This window comes from Corvus kubaryi, unplaced genomic scaffold, assembly GCF_017639235.1.
Source record: "Corvus kubaryi isolate FWS band 111438036 unplaced genomic scaffold, C.kubaryi_AGA036_p1.0 37384, whole genome shotgun sequence".
Classification (NCBI taxonomy): Eukaryota; Metazoa; Chordata; class Aves; order Passeriformes; family Corvidae; genus Corvus; species Corvus kubaryi.
Genome location: NW_024581126.1, coordinates 2,743,548 through 2,760,981, shown reverse-complemented (window position 1 = coordinate 2,760,981; position 17,434 = coordinate 2,743,548). Strand labels below are relative to the sequence as shown.

Here is a 17,434-nt window from a genome sequence, read left to right as displayed (position 1 = left end):
TTGTTATTAAAATATTAAGTCTCAAAAAGTTAAGATTGTTGGAAACAAATTGGCAATTTAGACTACATTTTCTGCTTGCAACATGTAGAAATACAGTTTTAGGGTTTGGGGGGGGGAGGGGGTTTCCATTATGTTGCCTGAATTGAGTATGTCTGGTTGATCTGGATTTTTTAGTTCTGGGTTCTAAATGTTCTGAATTAATTTGTACATTATAGCTACCAGATCTTAAACTGCTGTGGTAAGTGAGGAGCCAGACTGTTGGGGTAAGAGAGAGACTGCTGCTGTGATTCAGGTGGGGTTTACCTCAATTTTAGTATTTTCATTTGTTCTCTTTCTTGCTAGACTAGAATGTCATCTCTATGTACCTTAGAGGCAGAAATGGTGCTCCACAGAGTTTTGGTATTTTTGCCCTCCAGCTACGATGAATTACTCTGGATATTCTTACAACTCTCTTTCCCTCACACAGAGGGCTGAACCCCCATGCTGTGGATATTGTCCATAAGATCCATGGCAGGCCTTCTCTGAGCAACTTACTTGAACAAAAAGGAGAAGCTGGAGGCTGGAATACTTTTTTTAATGGCCCTCTGTATAAGCTTCCTTGCAAACCAAGGTTGAATATAAAATGAGTCATTTTGCCATGGAGTTGATTGTTGTTTTCCCCAAAAAATACTTTGGGGAGCAGGTAGGCAGAGAATGTCCTGTTGCAGTCCTGAAGATTTCGATGCTGTGTTTCAAATACAACTTTTAATTTATGAAGGTTTTTAAAAAAATAAGAAAGCAAGGCAAGAAGCTGAATGCACATGGCTTTTTAGAAAAGGAAAGCAGCACCTGCTATCAGCAGGTTGTGGGTAAGTATCTTAGGCAATCAAAATTACTTGCTCTGAATTAACTGTTTGCCTTTTCCATAGATAACCTAACAAATCTTTGTTTCATTTCTAGAAATTGAAGTACAGAAAACTGTCTTAAAATTCTTTCGATTTGATCTCTTATAAGAATACAGCACTAAATACGGAGAACAAGCTATTTATAAAGGAGAAAAATAAATGGTGAGTCAGGGAAAACAGCAAACAAAATTTCAGGGCTGTACTCTCTCATTTGTCCTGTGTATGTTGTAGGTTTCTGCTTTTAAAAGTTCCACTGGATATTTTCTTTTCTCTGTGTGTGTTTAATTTTGGTTGATTTTGTTGGTATTTTTTTAGCTACCTGATGCCCGAAGCATAGAGGGAAGTAGCAGTAACAGCAGAACCCATGAGCAGGACTGAGGGAGCAGCTAAGGCCCTTCATTTTAGTTTTTCATTCAATTTATGAACGAATGAAATCTCTTTTTTACATCTGTTACTTGAAATCTTAAACAATGTAGCCTTCTCAGACTTCAGGACATGTGGTAGCAAGACCTTTTGAGTAAAATTTTGTTGGTCTGCATCATCCTTTCCTTTCTAACTGTGGTGGTTGCTAGTGTGATTTGTCTGTGCATTATTTATGTATCAGATATTTTTGCTGTGGCAACAGAAGGTAAGTGATATGATAATCGAATAAAAGCTGGAGCATCAATGTTTTATTATGTGGTTAGGTCAAATGGGCAACGTGTTCAAAGCTCTGGGAGAATGAGGATTTAGAGCTCTTCCCTAAGTAAAGCAGCTTTGGTGGCTTCTGAAACCATCCAGATTTTTGTTGTTGGTCAGAACGCAGGAATTCCTGTCCCTACAGCTTTCCTAACAAACGACTGTAAGGGAACACTTATTTGTTTCAGTGCAGCATCCAGCAACTTTGTTTAGACAGCCAGAGAGGTAGTTTGACCACAGTCAAAGGAGTTGGAGAGAGTGCTTATGTGTTCTATGAGAATCCAAGTGTTGCAATTCTGGAACCAACTGGCTTAAATAAACCCCAGAAACCAGGTATCAAGAAATGCTTGCGCAGGGACTGTTACTTCCTTTTTGACAGGAACTGTACAAGTTCCCTTTGAATTTAGTGGGGTAATAAAATTCTGCAGGATGCTTCTGGGGCCATTTTCCTATCCTAAACCATGGGCTTGGCAAAATATGGCATAATTGAGTTAGGTGGCCCCAGCACATTGTACAGTAATAGAAAAGGTGAATTGTAGATTCCTGCTTCTGACCTACATAAACAATAAGCCTGATTCTCTGCCCTAGAGCATAAATTGCATGCAGCTGTTTTCTAAGAAAATCAAAACAAATGGTGAAAATCAGGAATTCAGTTTTGCTCAGCAAATCCATTTATAGTTCTCACTTTTCTCCCCCCTCACCCCTCAGCTCCTCCTGCGCCATTAAGCTGGTGCCACTAGTGAGTGCTCACTGTGGGAGGAGGAATGTGGAACTTGTCCCTGGTGGATCAGTAGAAGTTACTACCTCACCATGCTTCAGGTGGACATCACTGCTCATCCAGGCTCCCCACAACTACGAACTGGTGAGAGCTGCTCCCCTAACTCTTTCTGAACTTACCTAAAGCGCCTTTCAGTAGTAACACGGGTTAGCGTTTGGGTTTGTGTTGCAACATAGAGGAGTTCACATTCGATCAGGAACTGCACCTCCCAGCTGGTCAGAGAGGGACTTCTGCCGCTTGAATTATTCAAAGTGTCTGATTGCCCTCGCTCATTCTAGCTGAGCAGGTTTCTGGCGTGTAGAGGACAGTGAGCCTTCACTGTTCTGAGAGGAGTCGGTATCCAGACCCCTGTGCCAGAACTCGCCTGGGGATGGTGGAGTCACTCTGTGGTTACACTGTGTAGTCGCGCTTGAAGTCCCAGGAAACCTCCACTAGAGGGAAAAGCTGAAAAATCCGCTTAGGACAAAATCCTTTTATCTTTATTAAGCCTGATAAATGGTGGCTTGTGACATCACAAGTTGTGTTTGTGGTGACGTTGCTCCATTTCCACTTCCTTACCGCGAGCCACCTCGAGGGCTCGTGTCTGCCCGTGCAGCCGCTGCGTCTCCTCCCGGAGCGCATTCCAGCGGGGGTCAGTGTGCACCAGCACAGGCTCCGCCTGTCGCCTCCCTGCCCTGCGCCCGCCGTGCCCTGCCTGCCGTCATCCCGCAGACACATTGGTATTCCAGCCCGGCAATGGAAGGATGGCGCTCCCGAACAATGTGCCCTTTGTCGCCTCAGAGAGTCCGGCACCCAGAAGCTTCTGTCCTGGGAGCTTGTTCATTGTTCCAGTCCCTTCAAAAATGCCAGGGTGGAATCCTTACAGATTTCACTTCGCCATAAAATTCCAGAGCTGCCCTTCACGAGTAAATCGTGCTCTTGCCCAGGCCAGGGGCGCTCTGGAGCAGCCTCTCCATGGTGGGACCGGTGCTGTGGTTGCTACGGCTTCAGCATTGCCAGATGGCATCACTGTATCCCAGAGAACCGACGCTGTCCTCTTTTTTAATTCAAATGTAGATGGGAAATGGGACTGAGCAGAGTGAATTTGTGAATAACCCTCTCTGCATCCTAAGGGAGAGTGTCCGTCCTCTCCAGCCGGTGGAGCTCAGTCCCGCGCAATCCTCATGCTCTGAGCTACAAATGGCAGAACCTGTCAGTCAGTAATTAGGGAGATTCACTGTGGCAGCTCTGTAATCTGCCTTCAGATCTGTCCAGCTTGTCAAACAGCCCACTGCAATCTGATATTGTGTGAATAGCTGTTCATTTTCTTAAATTTGAGATTACCAGAGAAGAAAGTTTTCCAATTTTTATAGGTCCATTTCATTATTAAAAACCTTTTACATTGGCCTTTGTATCTTCAGGTAATGAAGTAGAGCAGATTTGATAATGCCATGAAAATTACAGCAATTTCTGTAACAGAAGCTGTTGATTTTCCCTTCCATGAGTATCTCTGTGTGACACTGAACCATATGCTGAACTTTAATTTGTCTCGACATTTGTGAATGGAATGGAGCAACATTTTAAGGGTTACTTTTTATAATGTTCTCCTTTCATCAACTTCACCACTGAAGTGAATACAGGCATTGTTGATATTTAAGTGGGGAAAAAACAGAAGTGTAACTGTTCTAAATAACTGGAATATTTTTCTGAATTTTTATGGTAATTATTAATTGCTATGCTTTTTCAGAAACAGACATAAAGATTGGATTCAACAGATCCTGATGATAATGGCAAAAAAATATGTATATATACATTTAAGCTGTGTTGATATACACTTAATCTTTAAAGCTATATTGTTATGGGAAGACATTTGAAATCTAAAGAATAAAGTTTGGTATAGAAGGAAGAGCCTTCTGACGTGTTTGAGATGTAAGAGAGCCACTTGAAATGCAGAGTTCTATGTTAACCATTCAAAAAAGCGGGATCTAAATTCTTTTGAAAATAAGAAATTGGATGGTATTGTTCTGCAAAAATCCCTCTTTATTTCCCAGTCAATTTACAGTGACAAGTCAATATCAATTTTGGCATTAAAAATTCGAATAATAACTGGAACACTGAACAATTCTGGGTTTTAGAACAGCTTACGTTCCAACTTTGGTGTTCTTCCAGTTTTTTTTAAAGTTATGAAATGAAAACTTTTTCCTGTGTTTCTTTCAAGAACACAGAACATTTCCCAGTCACTTAACCAAGCATTGATCTGTTGTAGATAAACCAGCAGCACCCCATATTTTCTATTAAGACGCCTCTACCTCTTTTGGACAACACAGCCTCCAACTTTTTTCTTTTTGATAGTGTTCCTGAAATACTTAGTCACACACTCATGTTTTTACTTTGTAAAGTCTTATATCCAATTATATCTCCTTCATTTGTGCCCAGAATACCTGGAAATTACAGGTGCTCTCACTTCCACATCCTGGTTGGCTGCCCAGATTCCAGGTTCATTATGGGAAAAGCTAGACAGCATTTTGCATGGAGGTGTGCATCATTCCTCACTTTGTGAGCTGCAAGTTTCCATTTTGCCTTCTCTCCCTCCATGATCAGACAAGACCTGAATGTGGGTCTTTATCATCATCTTTATCCTTGAACAAACACTTAATTGACATGAGGAAGTTAATCAGCTCCTGAGCAGCAGACGTGCCTGAAATCTTGGCTGTTGAATTTAAATGCTCTCTTTCTGCTTTATACTTCTAATTAAACCCTACAGGTCTTGCATGAGACTCAGAAATTCTTGAAAACTGAAGTTTTTAAATTCTTTAAAACATAACCACTCTCTTGATCCTTTTGTAGGCTGGTAGGAGTATTTCTAGATGACCTGGAAATAAATGAAAATAAATTTTTATTTTGCTGTTCCTTGCTATAGAAGTTCTTTATAACAGTTGCAAAGAATCTGACACAACTGTACAAACTAGGACTTGGTTGCATAATTTGTTAAAAATACATTGGTCTTAAATGATTTTATGAATAAATTATGTTAATTTTGTCTTTGTAATTGGCATTCTCTTGTGCATCCTGTGTTCAGCTTTATGGAGGTTAATTAGGGGAACATGCTATGGAGGGGGAAACCAGATGCAGCGAGTTGTACTTTTGTCCTGAGATCTTTCCACCACAGTCTGAGGAATTCCCCCAGCCAAGACCATCCTGGCTGCACGAGGTTGCACTACTTAAAGTGACTGTATAAAAGTATAAACAAATTATTAAATTGTCAATAATTATATATATAAATAACTACATAAAAGTCTATCTATCTGTGCTTTAGGAAAGCATTTTATAATTATGTCATTTTAAGAAATACCAAAAGATAGCATTTCTCAAAATCCTTTGATACCAGATACTGTTTGACCACAGCTGTCTGACCAGGCAACACCTACGATCTGCCCCTGCTAAATCTGGGGTGCCAGGGCTGTGGTCACTGGGAGAAAACATGAAGGCAAAGGCAGAAATCCAGGGCAGGCCGCTGATTCTCTGGTAATAAAATACAAGAATAAAAACCTTACAAACTTCTCGATGAGCAGCCCACAGTGCATTGGCTGTGGCTTGCTCTGTTCCCTGCAAAGCAGTGTTTTGACAAATCATTCTACAACGTAAGGTGAAAGTTCTCAACTGATTGGTGCACCTCCTATTTGAAAATGTGGGTTTAAATTCTCTCAAGATTAGTGAACCATTGCAGAAGGATTGACTGCATTGCTTTATTTCAATAACTGTGCAAAAGTAAAATGATTTTTGAAAGTGAAAATGAACTCTGGCATTTACTGGTTTGCAGTTATGTTTTGGCAATGCATCAAAAAGTCTAGTATCAAACTGCTACAAAAGCAGGCAATAATAAAATAGTGCATCATGGAAATCCCCACTGACCTATGCATTTTATGTTATTTTACTGTGTTCTTATTGGCACCTGTGAATCAGGCCTACCTTTTTTTTTTTAATCATCTTCCCTTCTTTCCCCAAGAAAGAAATCTCTCTCAGGCACTTCCTATTGTTGAGGGAACAAGATGAACTTTCATTTTCATAGGCTGGCATTTTGCTACAGCTTGAATAGATTCCTTTTTCTCTGTGCCCAGAGAATTAAGACTTCCTCATTTGAAAAACTTCACAAAAACTTCCACTTTTAGAACTCCCTTTATTAAATACTGTACTGCTCAGGCAATGAGACATGAAGAAATGTTTGTCTGCCACAGGTCTGTGGTCCCTAGTTGCCTGTAGTAATTTTTCACAGCTTCAAATGAAGTGCATTATCTATTTATTTGCATACAATGAACAAACTTGCAGTGCCTTACCTGTAAGCATGACAAATGGGGATAAAAGAAGGCTGCCCTGAGCTTCAGTGGATAGCAGACATCCTGCATTTACACCTGCTAGCTCAGAATTTCACGTAGAACAGGCTAAAGTTCAATAATCTGATGACTCAGAGTGAATTTTTGAATCACTTGTAACATTGTATTATTTGGCCTTTAATGTGCATTGCATACTTCTGAGTCTGTGTATCATGGAGATCAATTTGGCTTTGTCTGTTCCTATGGAAATCAGTCCAAAAACCATGAATGATTTTATGTTGTTCTAATACACTTCCACTGAGTAAAAATATCAAAATATTTTATACTTAGTAGGGAATTATGTTGGATCTCACAGCAGTTTGCTGCAGGTGGTAGAAAAACCACTTACTACTCTGAAAATGAATTTATTATTTCTTTTCCTTGCAATGAGAAATGCCAGCTGCTATAATAAACAGCTCATAAAAGACATCACAGGGAAACTTCAACCACATGTGGTGTTCAAGCTGTGTGTCCCACAGTAACAGCCAAGGACAGGGTTCGGGTGTTCAGCCATGGCCACGTACAAGGCCTGTGCTCAGGTTAACCCACAGAAACAGATCTGACCAGTTTGGGGTTTTAAATCACACAGGAAATACAGGGGAAATAAAGAAAGATAATTGATTAAGAGACAAATTAAGAGAGACATGAAGCTCCCAGAGTGGGTGCACCTGAGGACAATGAGGGCGATTGGGGGACTGGAGAATCTCTCTAACAAGGAAAGGCTGAGGGAGTTGGGCCTGTTCAGCCTTGAGAAGAGAACAGAGAGGGGATCTCATCCATGCATATAAATATCTAAAGCCAAGAGGATGGAGCCAGGCACTTCTCATTGGTGCCAAGCAGTAGGACAAGAATGGGCAGAAACTGATCCACAGGAAGTTCCACCTAAACCTGAGGAAGAACTTCTTCACTGTGCAGTGACTGAGCACTGGGACACATTGCCCAGGGAGGCTGTGGAGTCACCTCCCTGAGATATTTCAGAACCATCCAGACACAATCCTGTGCCATGTGCTCTGGGGTGGCCCTGCTTGAGCAGAGAGGCTGGACCAGGTGTCTCACTGTGGTCCTGACCCACCTGGGATTCTGTGAAATCTCTTGCCTGTGTGTCAGAGCACAGTGCCCCATCCAGGACCAGTGGTGCTCTCACACCAGGGCCATGACCTCGAGTAGCACCAGCTCTCTGCAACATTTCCCCCTTTCCCACAGCAGCCACTTCCTATGGACCCACCAGCCTTATCTGGAATACTGTGTCCAGTTCTGGGGCTCCTCAGTACAAAATAGACATGGAGCTACTGGAGAGGGTCTAGTGGAGGGTCACAAGATGATGAGGGGTCTGGAGTATCTCTCTTAAGAGGACAGACTGCAGGATCAGAGCTTGTTTAGTCTGGAGAAGACTGAGGGGATCTCATCAATGCATGTAAACATCTCAAAGGCAGGTAACAAGAGGATGGTATCAGGCTCTTTTCGGTGCTACCCAGTAACAGGATGAGAAGCAATAGCCATAAAATAAAAAACAAGAAGCTCCACCTCGATATAAGGAAAAACTTTCCATCAAAAGTAGTAGCTCACTGGAACAGGCATTCCAAACCCACCCGAACGCATGCCTGTATCACCTGCTCCGGGTGACCTCGGCAGGGGGATTAGGCTGTACGATCTCCAGACATCCCTTCTGTCCCTGACCCGTTTCCCGTAATTGCTCACAGAAACGATACCGCTCTGGCAGCAGATCAGGCAGTGCCTGGGCGGTCGCTGCCCTTTCTGCCCCGGGCCCGGGCACCGCCCACGGGCGTGGGCGCGGCGGCTCCGCCCCCGCGGGCTCCCTGTGCCGCGGGCCCGCCGGGCGCGGCAGATGCGTGGAGCTGGCGCTTGCCATGGCCACGGTGCGGGAGAAGGCGGCGGCTCTGAGTCTCAGCGAGGTCTGCAGCCCCGCCGCCAGGCCGCCGGGTATGGCCGCAGGGCACCGGTACTGGGAGCAGCGGGGAGCGGGACGGGGTCTGGTGGGAGCGGGAGCGGGAGGAGCCGGCTGCCCGCAGCCCGGGATCGGTGGGACGGACGGGGCGGCTCTGCCTGCTGCAGGATGGGGGTGGCCGGCGGTGGCAGCTCCACTCGGCGCCTTTCCCGGCTCCGCCGAGGTTCAAAAGTTGGCCGCGCTCCGGCGCCGCGAGCCGCTTCCGTCCGGGGGCCCCGTCCCGGCTGCGCGCCCGCTCCGCGCCCGGGAGAGCGCGGGGCCCGTGCCCTGCCCGTGCCCTGCCCGCGGAGCTGCGGGCCCCTCCCTGTCCCCAGCGCGGGTTAAGAGCAGGTGCCTCGGTAGCGCAGCGTAAGAGCTGAATGGGCGCTCGCTGGGAACCGGTTTTGCCCTTTTTCTTTCCCTAGCTTGAGCACCCTAACTTTGTGGGAACTTGTAGCCTTAATGCCACGCTTAATAGCGCTTCCCTCAGAAAAGATCTGAAGGCTCTGAGTGTGTAAGGAAGAAGTAATAAAGCCGTGAGTAGTAGTTAAAGCATTGCAGGTTGTACGTGTTGGAATTTATTCTAGCGGACAGCGTTGTTGTGTGTCGGGTGGTGTCGCGTTCGGGGGTTGTTTTCTCCCAAAGAGCAAAGTTGGCTGTTGGAATGTACGGCTGGAAGCGAATTCTGTGTTCGTTGTGTTTGTTCTGCCTTCTTGAAGGTGTTATCAGGTTAAAGTATCAGCAATTGTGTACCTTGTCTGTCTCGTACTTTTAAAGCTTTGGAGGTTCTGGGAGATTTCTATCTTGGCTGGTTCAATGCTGTGTATTAAAAAGCTGCTTTGTTTTTTTCCCTGATATGAATCTTTTCAGAAAGATAACTGTTGCTGTCCTTCTTAAGTGTAGGTGTGTTCAAATGGCATTGTGTTCCTTGCTTTCTCTCCCTCTTCCCAGTCTTTACTGCCCCTCTACCTTTCCTTTTCCCCTTGCTAATTTGCCAATTTCTGGGCTTTCTGGTAGCTGGGGATCAGCTGGAAACTGCTGCCTCAAATTGGAATTCTCTAACTAAAGCCACTTGAGACTAAACAGAACAGAAGAAAACACCTCCTCATCTCTGTGGAAAATGCTCATGGTTCTATGTTCCAGAAGGAGTTGCATGTTGTTGTTTTTTTTCAAACACTGCATCGCACTGTTAATTCATTTGGTTTGAGGTCTGTCACAATCCCAGATGGCTTTCTGGAGGATTGCTGCCAACTCCTGCTTCCATATTTTGTCCTTCAGCTTTTGATTTCTGTCTTCTTCCTCTGCTTTCACTCTTAGTAAATTATTCATCTGACCTACTGAAAAACATATTCTAATTCTAGCCTCTCTGGTGGCTGCAGCTCTCCCCACTTAGGTGCCACCTGCGAACTTTGTGTATTTTTAAGTCCTTGTGGAGGCTGAGTGTAGCCTCAGGTCAAACTGTTGGCTGCTGGCATTTTATTCTAATCAGACTGGTAAATGAGTAATAGTTCAGTGGTTTCACTGGGGGAGGGAAGACAGATTGGCTCACGGAAGTGGCTTTGGGTGCACAGAGCTGAGGTCTCCACTGGAGCCGAGGTGGCACAGGGCTGTCTGGTGGGATAAATACTGAGTGAGTGGCATCTCAAGAGAATCCGTGGACTTTCTAGTGGTGTGCTAAGCACTGATGTCAGGTAGCTTGCGTGTAAGCACAGTCCTGTAGGAAACAAGATTCTGATGTGTCTCTTTATCCCTGCTTCCCTCTTCCCTGCCCAGCTGTGTTGCTGTTAGTGTTAGTGGAGGAACGGGGGAGTTACGAGTACATACAGCTGGTTTGCGGTTGTGAGACCTGTGTGCTTAGCACTGGTTCTGCAAGGGTAACCATTAGGTGACCGAGGGACACACAAAAGGACACTGTCAAAGTGAGAGGCTGAAAAAACAGGAACTCCTGGTTGCAAAGCTTTAGGCTGGTGTAGCAAGAGGAACCACCAAAGAGAGAGAGGCAGACGGTGGTACAGAGCAGACAGACTTGCTAAGGGAGTAACAAAGTGTTAATGTCTGAGCAACCCAAGCCAAAGTGGAAGTCTCAAAGATTTTTAAATCCTTACGAGGTTCATGAAAGCTGGAAGGCAGAAAGGGGCTGTTCTCTGTGACTGCAGCATGAATTCAGCCTTTGTCTCTGTTCTCAGGCTTTAGCTTGGCGCAGAAGCCGTTTGGAGCGACGTTCGTCTGGAGCAGCATTATCAGCGCTCTTCAAACTCAAGTGGAAGTGAAAAAGCGCCGCCAGAACCTGAAGTGTTACCATGACTGTTTCATTGGTTCGGATGCCGTGGATGTTGTCTTTGCCCATCTTCTTCAGAACAAGTATTTTGGGGACGTGGATATTTCCCGGGCTAAGGTGGTGCGCGTGTGCCAAGCGCTGATGGATTGCAAAGTGTTTGAGGCTGTCTCAACGAGGGTCTTTGGGAAAGACAAACGCTCTGTGTTTGAAGACAGCAGCAGCAGCCTCTACAGATTCACAAATACCTCGAACCAACCAGAGCTTGAGAAAGATTACCAGCAGTGTACCCCACAGAGGTTAGTACATGGAGGTGAAGAGAGGAAATTTTTTACAAGAGGAAAATATTGCGTATTCTGGGGGAGAGAAAAGAAAACTTGTACATTTACAGGGTAAAAATAGACACTGCATAGATGTTTGTGGGTGGAAGACAGGTAGGAAAGAGCAATTTGAAGAGAGTAAATCACTCGGCCTACATGGTTACTTGTTTTCTCTGTCTGTTATCACATAGCCTTGGGGGAGGGAGGTGAGAGGGTAGAAATTAAGTGCATTTACATACTGATCTAAATCAATATAGCCGACTGGAATTCAGGTGCATCAAACAGACTAATGCAACAGGGCAGTCTTTAGTCACTGCACATCTAGCTCTGGCATAAACCAGTAATCCATGCAACTTCTAAGGAAAAATTTTTTTCTCCTTTCATCATCTTTGCTTCACCACACTTCAAATTTAGCTCTTTTTTTAGCTGTTTCTTTATGCATGTATGACTTGTTCCCAGGCAGGGTAGCAGGCTGTTCTGCTGTTATGCTATTGCACACCATCCTAGAACCAGAGGGAAGTGCAATGGTGAAGTTTTGTTTCCCTGTCTCTTTAGGAGCAGGCAAAGAAAATCCTGCTACTAACTAAACCCTCGCAAAGCAGAACATGTAGATGCCACTTTGCCGAATAACTTCTCTTCAACTGTTTTTGTTGAGTGTTCATCTCTTCACCTACTCTGACATATTCTTACAAGAAACTACATGGATGTGTTTAACGCAGTAGTTTTAGGAATGTGCACTTTTGAAAACTGTAATTAGTATTGACCCAAAATGGAAATGCCCTATTCGATTGACATGTTCATGTGAGTAGCAAATGTGAACTTGAGTGCAGCAACCCTGATGAAAAAAGTAGAGGAACAGAGATTAAAAATATTTCCTTTGTCCTGCTTCTCCCCTGTCTCCCAGTAGCTTGTTCTGTCCTAAAGCAAGCTGTCCCAACTCTTTATTTAACATGACAAATGAAAACCACTTTAATTATGTGTGATATTTAAAAATACTTTCATCACAAGAGCTGTTAAAGTAAGACTTATAATATATTGAACAAACAGTCATTAAACAGGATTATTCCTGTTTTATTAGTGTAGAATGAAGGTGTTTTTCTTCTGGGCAGGGCACAGATCCATCAGGCTACATTTCTTCATTTAGTGAAAGTAATAGATCTATTGATACATGCAGCTTGTCACATCCAAGTCAAAGATACTGGACATCAAAGAGGTTTTGCAGTGCCCTGAAACAAAGGAGCTGTGGGAATTGAAATGACACAGCCATACTTGGAGGAACAGTAATTTTGTGGCTTGAGTGGTTCTGTTACATGCAAATCATTTTTGAAGGTATCATACATTCTCCTGGGTGCTATGGACAGAGGAAGTGTCAGGCAGGGGAGAGGAAGGGGAAGATTATGTAAATATCTGTATAGGAGAAAAATGTTAATCTTGGGACAGTTAGCTAAATCTGTATGTTGCATTATATGTTTGGTTATCCATATATTTGGTTATAGGTATATATAAAAACTGTTTTTGGTCTCAGATATGAGAAGAGCGTGTTGTTCCACTCTACTCCATTCAAACCAGAAAGCTTGGAAGATCTTTGGGAAAACCTGAGTCTAAAGCCTGCAAACAGCCCTCAAGTGAACATCTCAGATAGCTTGTCCCGTCGAGGTAAGCCAAATAACGTCACAGTCATTTGTTTGTGGCAGAAGGAAGGTACATCTGTAGGACTGGGAAGGCTTAACGCCCCTCAGGTTGGAGAGGGAGGCAAACTGGCACTCACAGTAATTTTGTTTGAACACCCGGTCATGAAAAGGCAAATTACATTTGTTGCAGGCTTGCCTTCTGCCTTTTTATTTCATCAGAAAAGAGGCATTATCTCTTGATTGAAATATATCAGTGTTGAATTTTGTGGAGAAGAATACCCAATGTATAGAGCTTGATTTGAGTTAGAAATATTCGTAATATTCAGTTACCTGCACTGCTTGTGTGCTTGTTTTAGTCAGGGCAAATAGTTGGCTGTTAGCTAGAAGTGAATTGTGTGTCTGCACATCCAGCACTCCTTCAGTATTGTGTGAAACTATTCTTGACAATTTATGTCTTGTCTTTCAGACCAAACTATGATCTAATGTGTTTTTTCCTTTGGTTAAAAGTGCTAATGCATCCTAGGAAGTGTGGTTCCAGCATGCAGAAATATTCAAGGAAGATGTGATAAGGAGAGTGTCACTGTTGCACTTTTTTTCCATCCCTTATCTAGAGCAAAGACTGTTTGCAAATTAGAGCACAAAGAGTGTAAGGCACTTCAGACTTATCTGAAAAGCAGTTCTCCCACACTTGTAGTTAACTAAACAAATGGGTAATTCTTGCCTTTTCTGGCGATAAAAGGCACTTCAAGCTGATAAGCGCCACATGCTTTGCTACTGCAAGTCTCTATTTTGGTAAAATTACTCTGTTAGGTTAGGCCTGATGGGAGGAAGGGGAGTTATCTTTCTTGTGATCAGTTTTTGCACATGCTGAGTCTCCATGTGCTTTGTGTACCCACCCTCCCCAGTTATTAATGAAGTGTGGCAAGAACAAACAATTGCTCGCCTGCTGCAGCTGGTAGACCTCCCTCTCCTGGAGTCTCTGCTTGAGCACCAGGAGATCAGACCTCAGCCTCCACAGCCCAGGAAGGCACCTGGATATGTCATCAAGAGTAACTACCTGGACAGAGAGATTCTCAAGGCTTTCAGTGACTCACAGTAAGTATTCATTGCTCTCCTTTGCAGTTCTAAAACTTTTCTGCTTTCAGGGGAATGTAGAGCACAGTTTGTCTTTGGGGAGAAATGGTATAGTCTCAGTCCTGCAGAAAGGATGTGAGTAGGCACTTTTTTCCCTGTTGGACTTGACTGGAATAACTGGAAAATAACAATTGCTTAGTGAGAATTTCTGCTGAACACTGGGATGGTTTTTGAATGCAATGACAGTAGTTGATGGTATTCAGAGGAGAAATTCCTTGCTACATTGAGGGAGGAATAGAGGTTTTATAATCATCATGAAAGTTTTTCCTAGAGACATCGCTTCTGAGGAACCAGTTTAGTTCCTCCTACTGTATTCAATGAGCTAAGAATGCTGAACTTGAAACTTGCATAGAGTTGAAAACATTCTCTGAAAAACTTGTACCAGTCTGAATCAGATCAAGGTTCATGTTTCTGTTTATCTAGCAATAATTGTGTCCTTATCTAACAGTAGAGGACATGACTGACTTTGGGTTTTACTGCTTGTGACTGTTTACTTGTGGGTTACTAATTTTTCATCTTGATTAAATACATAACAGAGAGGCTTATGACTGTGATCTACCTCAGTGTGTCAGGTGAAGTGTCTTGTGTGTGTAAATTTCTGGTGGGTTTAAGAGCCTAGACATGCAGTTTTCACTGTGATGGAGGAACCAGTCTACCTGCTTTCTGTGGAAAGCATTGCAGCCAGCTCTGAAGGGCATCCACAATTAAAGCTGCAAACCTAAACCCCTCTGTCTTCCAGGACAGATGAGTGGCTCTCGGCAGCAATTGATTGCTTGGAATATCTTCCTGATCATATGGTGGTAGATATTAGCAGGAACCTGCCTGATCAGCCAGACAAAGCAGATACCTGGAAGCTGCTGCTGTTCGACAACATTGGTAGATACTACAGCCAAAAGAAGGAGCCCCTGTTAAGCCATGCATCTGAAATTCATTTAGGAATTGCAGAACTCCTAGGTAAGTAAAATAGAGCTGTGTTCCAATGCTTTTGTGAGATATGTACTGAGAAAATGAGTATTTACTTCAGGAGCCAAGATTAAGGGCTGACTTCTGTGAGGATTTTTTTGTTGTTTTGTTTTTGTTTGGTTGGGGGTTTTTTTGTTTGGTTGTTTGGTTTTTTTTTTTTTAATTTCTAGTCATGAAGATTGTTCTTTGGAATTTTGGTTCTGACTGTATGCAGTTCTGTAATAGTTGTTGAGGTCTATGTAGAATGGCTGTGAAACCAGAGTGCTATAATTTGGTACTAGCTGGTATCCATGGAAGTTAGATGTCCATGGGACATGGAATATAAATGTAGCCTAATAGTAAATATTTAGGCTGTAAGAGCTAACCTGAAAGCTGTGTGGATGCTTTGTACCCCATTCACAACTTCTCCTTTTTTACCCATAAATGTTTCTTAAATTTTGTTTAGACAGCATTTCAGAAAGCTTTTGGTGTTTTAGTTCTCAATTAAGGTCTCATCTCTGATCTCCTTATTTTTCATAGTTCTCTGCCTTGATTATTCTTCTTGTTCCACGTTCATTGGAATACTTTGCATTTATATCCCATTCTTCCTCTCTACGTGGTAAAGGATATTAGTACAACCTACTTCATTTAAACAATTCACACATCTAAAATGGCTATTCTGCATAGTAAAGCAAATTAAAACTTAGCAAAGTTCCACAAAGTGATTTGCAATTAACTCATCAAATTAACCCATGTATCTAGGACATATTGCTCAGTTTTTGAGAGATCTTTATTAACACAAGTAGAGGTCATTCATTTTTTTTGATAGAACCATTTTCCTTTTTCAGTATTTCACATCCCATTTAAGATGGCCGACCTGTAATTGAACTTAATTACAAGGGAGCTTAAATGCCAGGCTGAACGCCTGTGTGTGGGATGTTGTCAGAGAGTTTGCAAGCAACTCCCATCAACCTGGGAGAAGGTTTTGTGAGCATGAATTGCTGTGTTTGGCCAGTTCTGTTTAGAGAGATGGGCATCCCTTCAATGGCTAATTTAGGTGTTTTATGGTAACATTTTTTTAAATGAATATGGCAGCAGATACCTTTCTCTCTCCCCAGTGAATGGGAAGATGGAGCAATCTTTAGAAGCTGTTCAACTCTATTTGAAACTCCTAGACAGCCAAGTCAGGGAGGAGTTCAGGAGACTGCTGTACTTCATGGCTGTTGCAGCACATCATTCTGAGTTCAAACTACAGAAGGAGGTAAGTGTGCATTCTTAAGAGTTGCTTTACTCTTACTGAAATCCAGAGGTCCCAGGTACTGGTCAGAAAACACCTTTGTAGCTTAAATTTCTGACTACAGGAAAAACAATGACTCAGAACGGTGATGCCCTTCCTAATGGGGGAGATTAACTCTCCTCTTTTGGTCATTATTTCACTTTGTTCTTAGAGTGACAACAGGATGGTTGTGAAAAGAACGTTCTCTAAAGCTATTATCAACAATAAAAACTTATCCAGAGGGAAAACTGACCTCCTGATCTTGTTCCTTGTGGACAACCAAAGAGATGTGTTAAAGGTAAGAGCTAGAAAATGGCCAGGTTTTGGTTATCTGGTATGCTCATGGAGAACTGCCTTCTCTAAGCTGCTGTTACATTGTCCTCTCTTTCTCTTCAAGGTCCCAGGGGCACTGCACAAAATGGTCAGCAATAAACTGGTGGCTCTGCAGAAAGGCCAGGATCCCAGTAAGATAACAGGTAACACCTCACACTGAGCTTTTTCATCTTGTCCTGTCCCCAGATGGGAAATGGGTGATGCAAAAGGCCTTGCTGCAACAATGACTGATGTGATCTAAAGGAGGGTGGGTCTGTAGAATCTCGAGGGTGGGTGGAGTGTGGTGATAATCCTCTGAATGTCTCACGTTTCCTTTCAGGTTATACCTTTTGTCAAAAACTTGATGAAAGAGAGTATCGCTCCAACACAGAGAAGACCACAAAAGACGAGCTATTATCTCTGCTGAAAGCTATTGATGAAGATTCAAAGCTCTCTGACAAAGAGAGAAAGAGGCTGCTAGGTCAGTTTCATAGTAGTAATCCAAGTATTTTTATGCAGTATTTTGGAGACAGAGTTACTAATATGTGTGTGTGAGACTTTAAATATTGATTACTTTGTATAGCCCAGCATTGAAAACACTAATATATTTGTAAATCTTTTATATTCATGTATCTGCCTAATAAAATTATTTTGTGGAAATGGATGGAACTTAGGCAATTATTACCAAAGCCAACAGTACCTGAGTTTAGTCTGTATTTCTAGTTTAGCTTTTCTCCTTCTTAATCATTATAGGACCAAAATAATCCTTCCTTTTCCTCCCCACAAGCCAAGTCTATTGACTCCCTCTATTCAAGTATCAAAATCACTGAGATGGAAGACGCCATGAATGAGATCTCTCTGCCACCTTTTGTCCCAGCACCAAATTTTGTGCTTAACACTTTTTTTTTCT

At 42.9% G+C, this 17,434-nt stretch overlaps 1 protein-coding gene across 4 annotated transcripts; it reads left to right on the top strand.

The window, feature by feature from the left end:
- The first annotated feature begins 131 nt into the window (after positions 1-131).
- DEPDC7 (DEP domain containing 7) lies at positions 132-17,188 on the top strand. 4 transcript variants are annotated; one of them, XM_042035460.1, is made up of 10 exons: positions 132-1,046; positions 2,271-2,424; positions 10,821-11,208; positions 12,755-12,885; positions 13,766-13,955; positions 14,734-14,948; positions 16,055-16,197; positions 16,385-16,510; positions 16,610-16,688; positions 16,865-17,188. In XM_042035460.1, exons 2-10 carry the CDS (start codon positions 2,373-2,375, stop codon positions 17,077-17,079), a joined length of 1,539 nt encoding a protein of 512 aa, XP_041891394.1. In that variant the 5' UTR covers positions 132-1,046; positions 2,271-2,372; the 3' UTR covers positions 17,080-17,188. The 4 variants fall into 4 exon arrangements, with proteins under 4 accessions (XP_041891394.1, XP_041891393.1, XP_041891392.1 ...); XM_042035459.1 differs by having other exon boundaries at positions 132-2,424; XM_042035458.1 differs by lacking the exons at positions 132-1,046; positions 2,271-2,424 and adding an exon at positions 8,508-8,630.
- Positions 17,189-17,434: the final 246 nt, after the last annotated feature.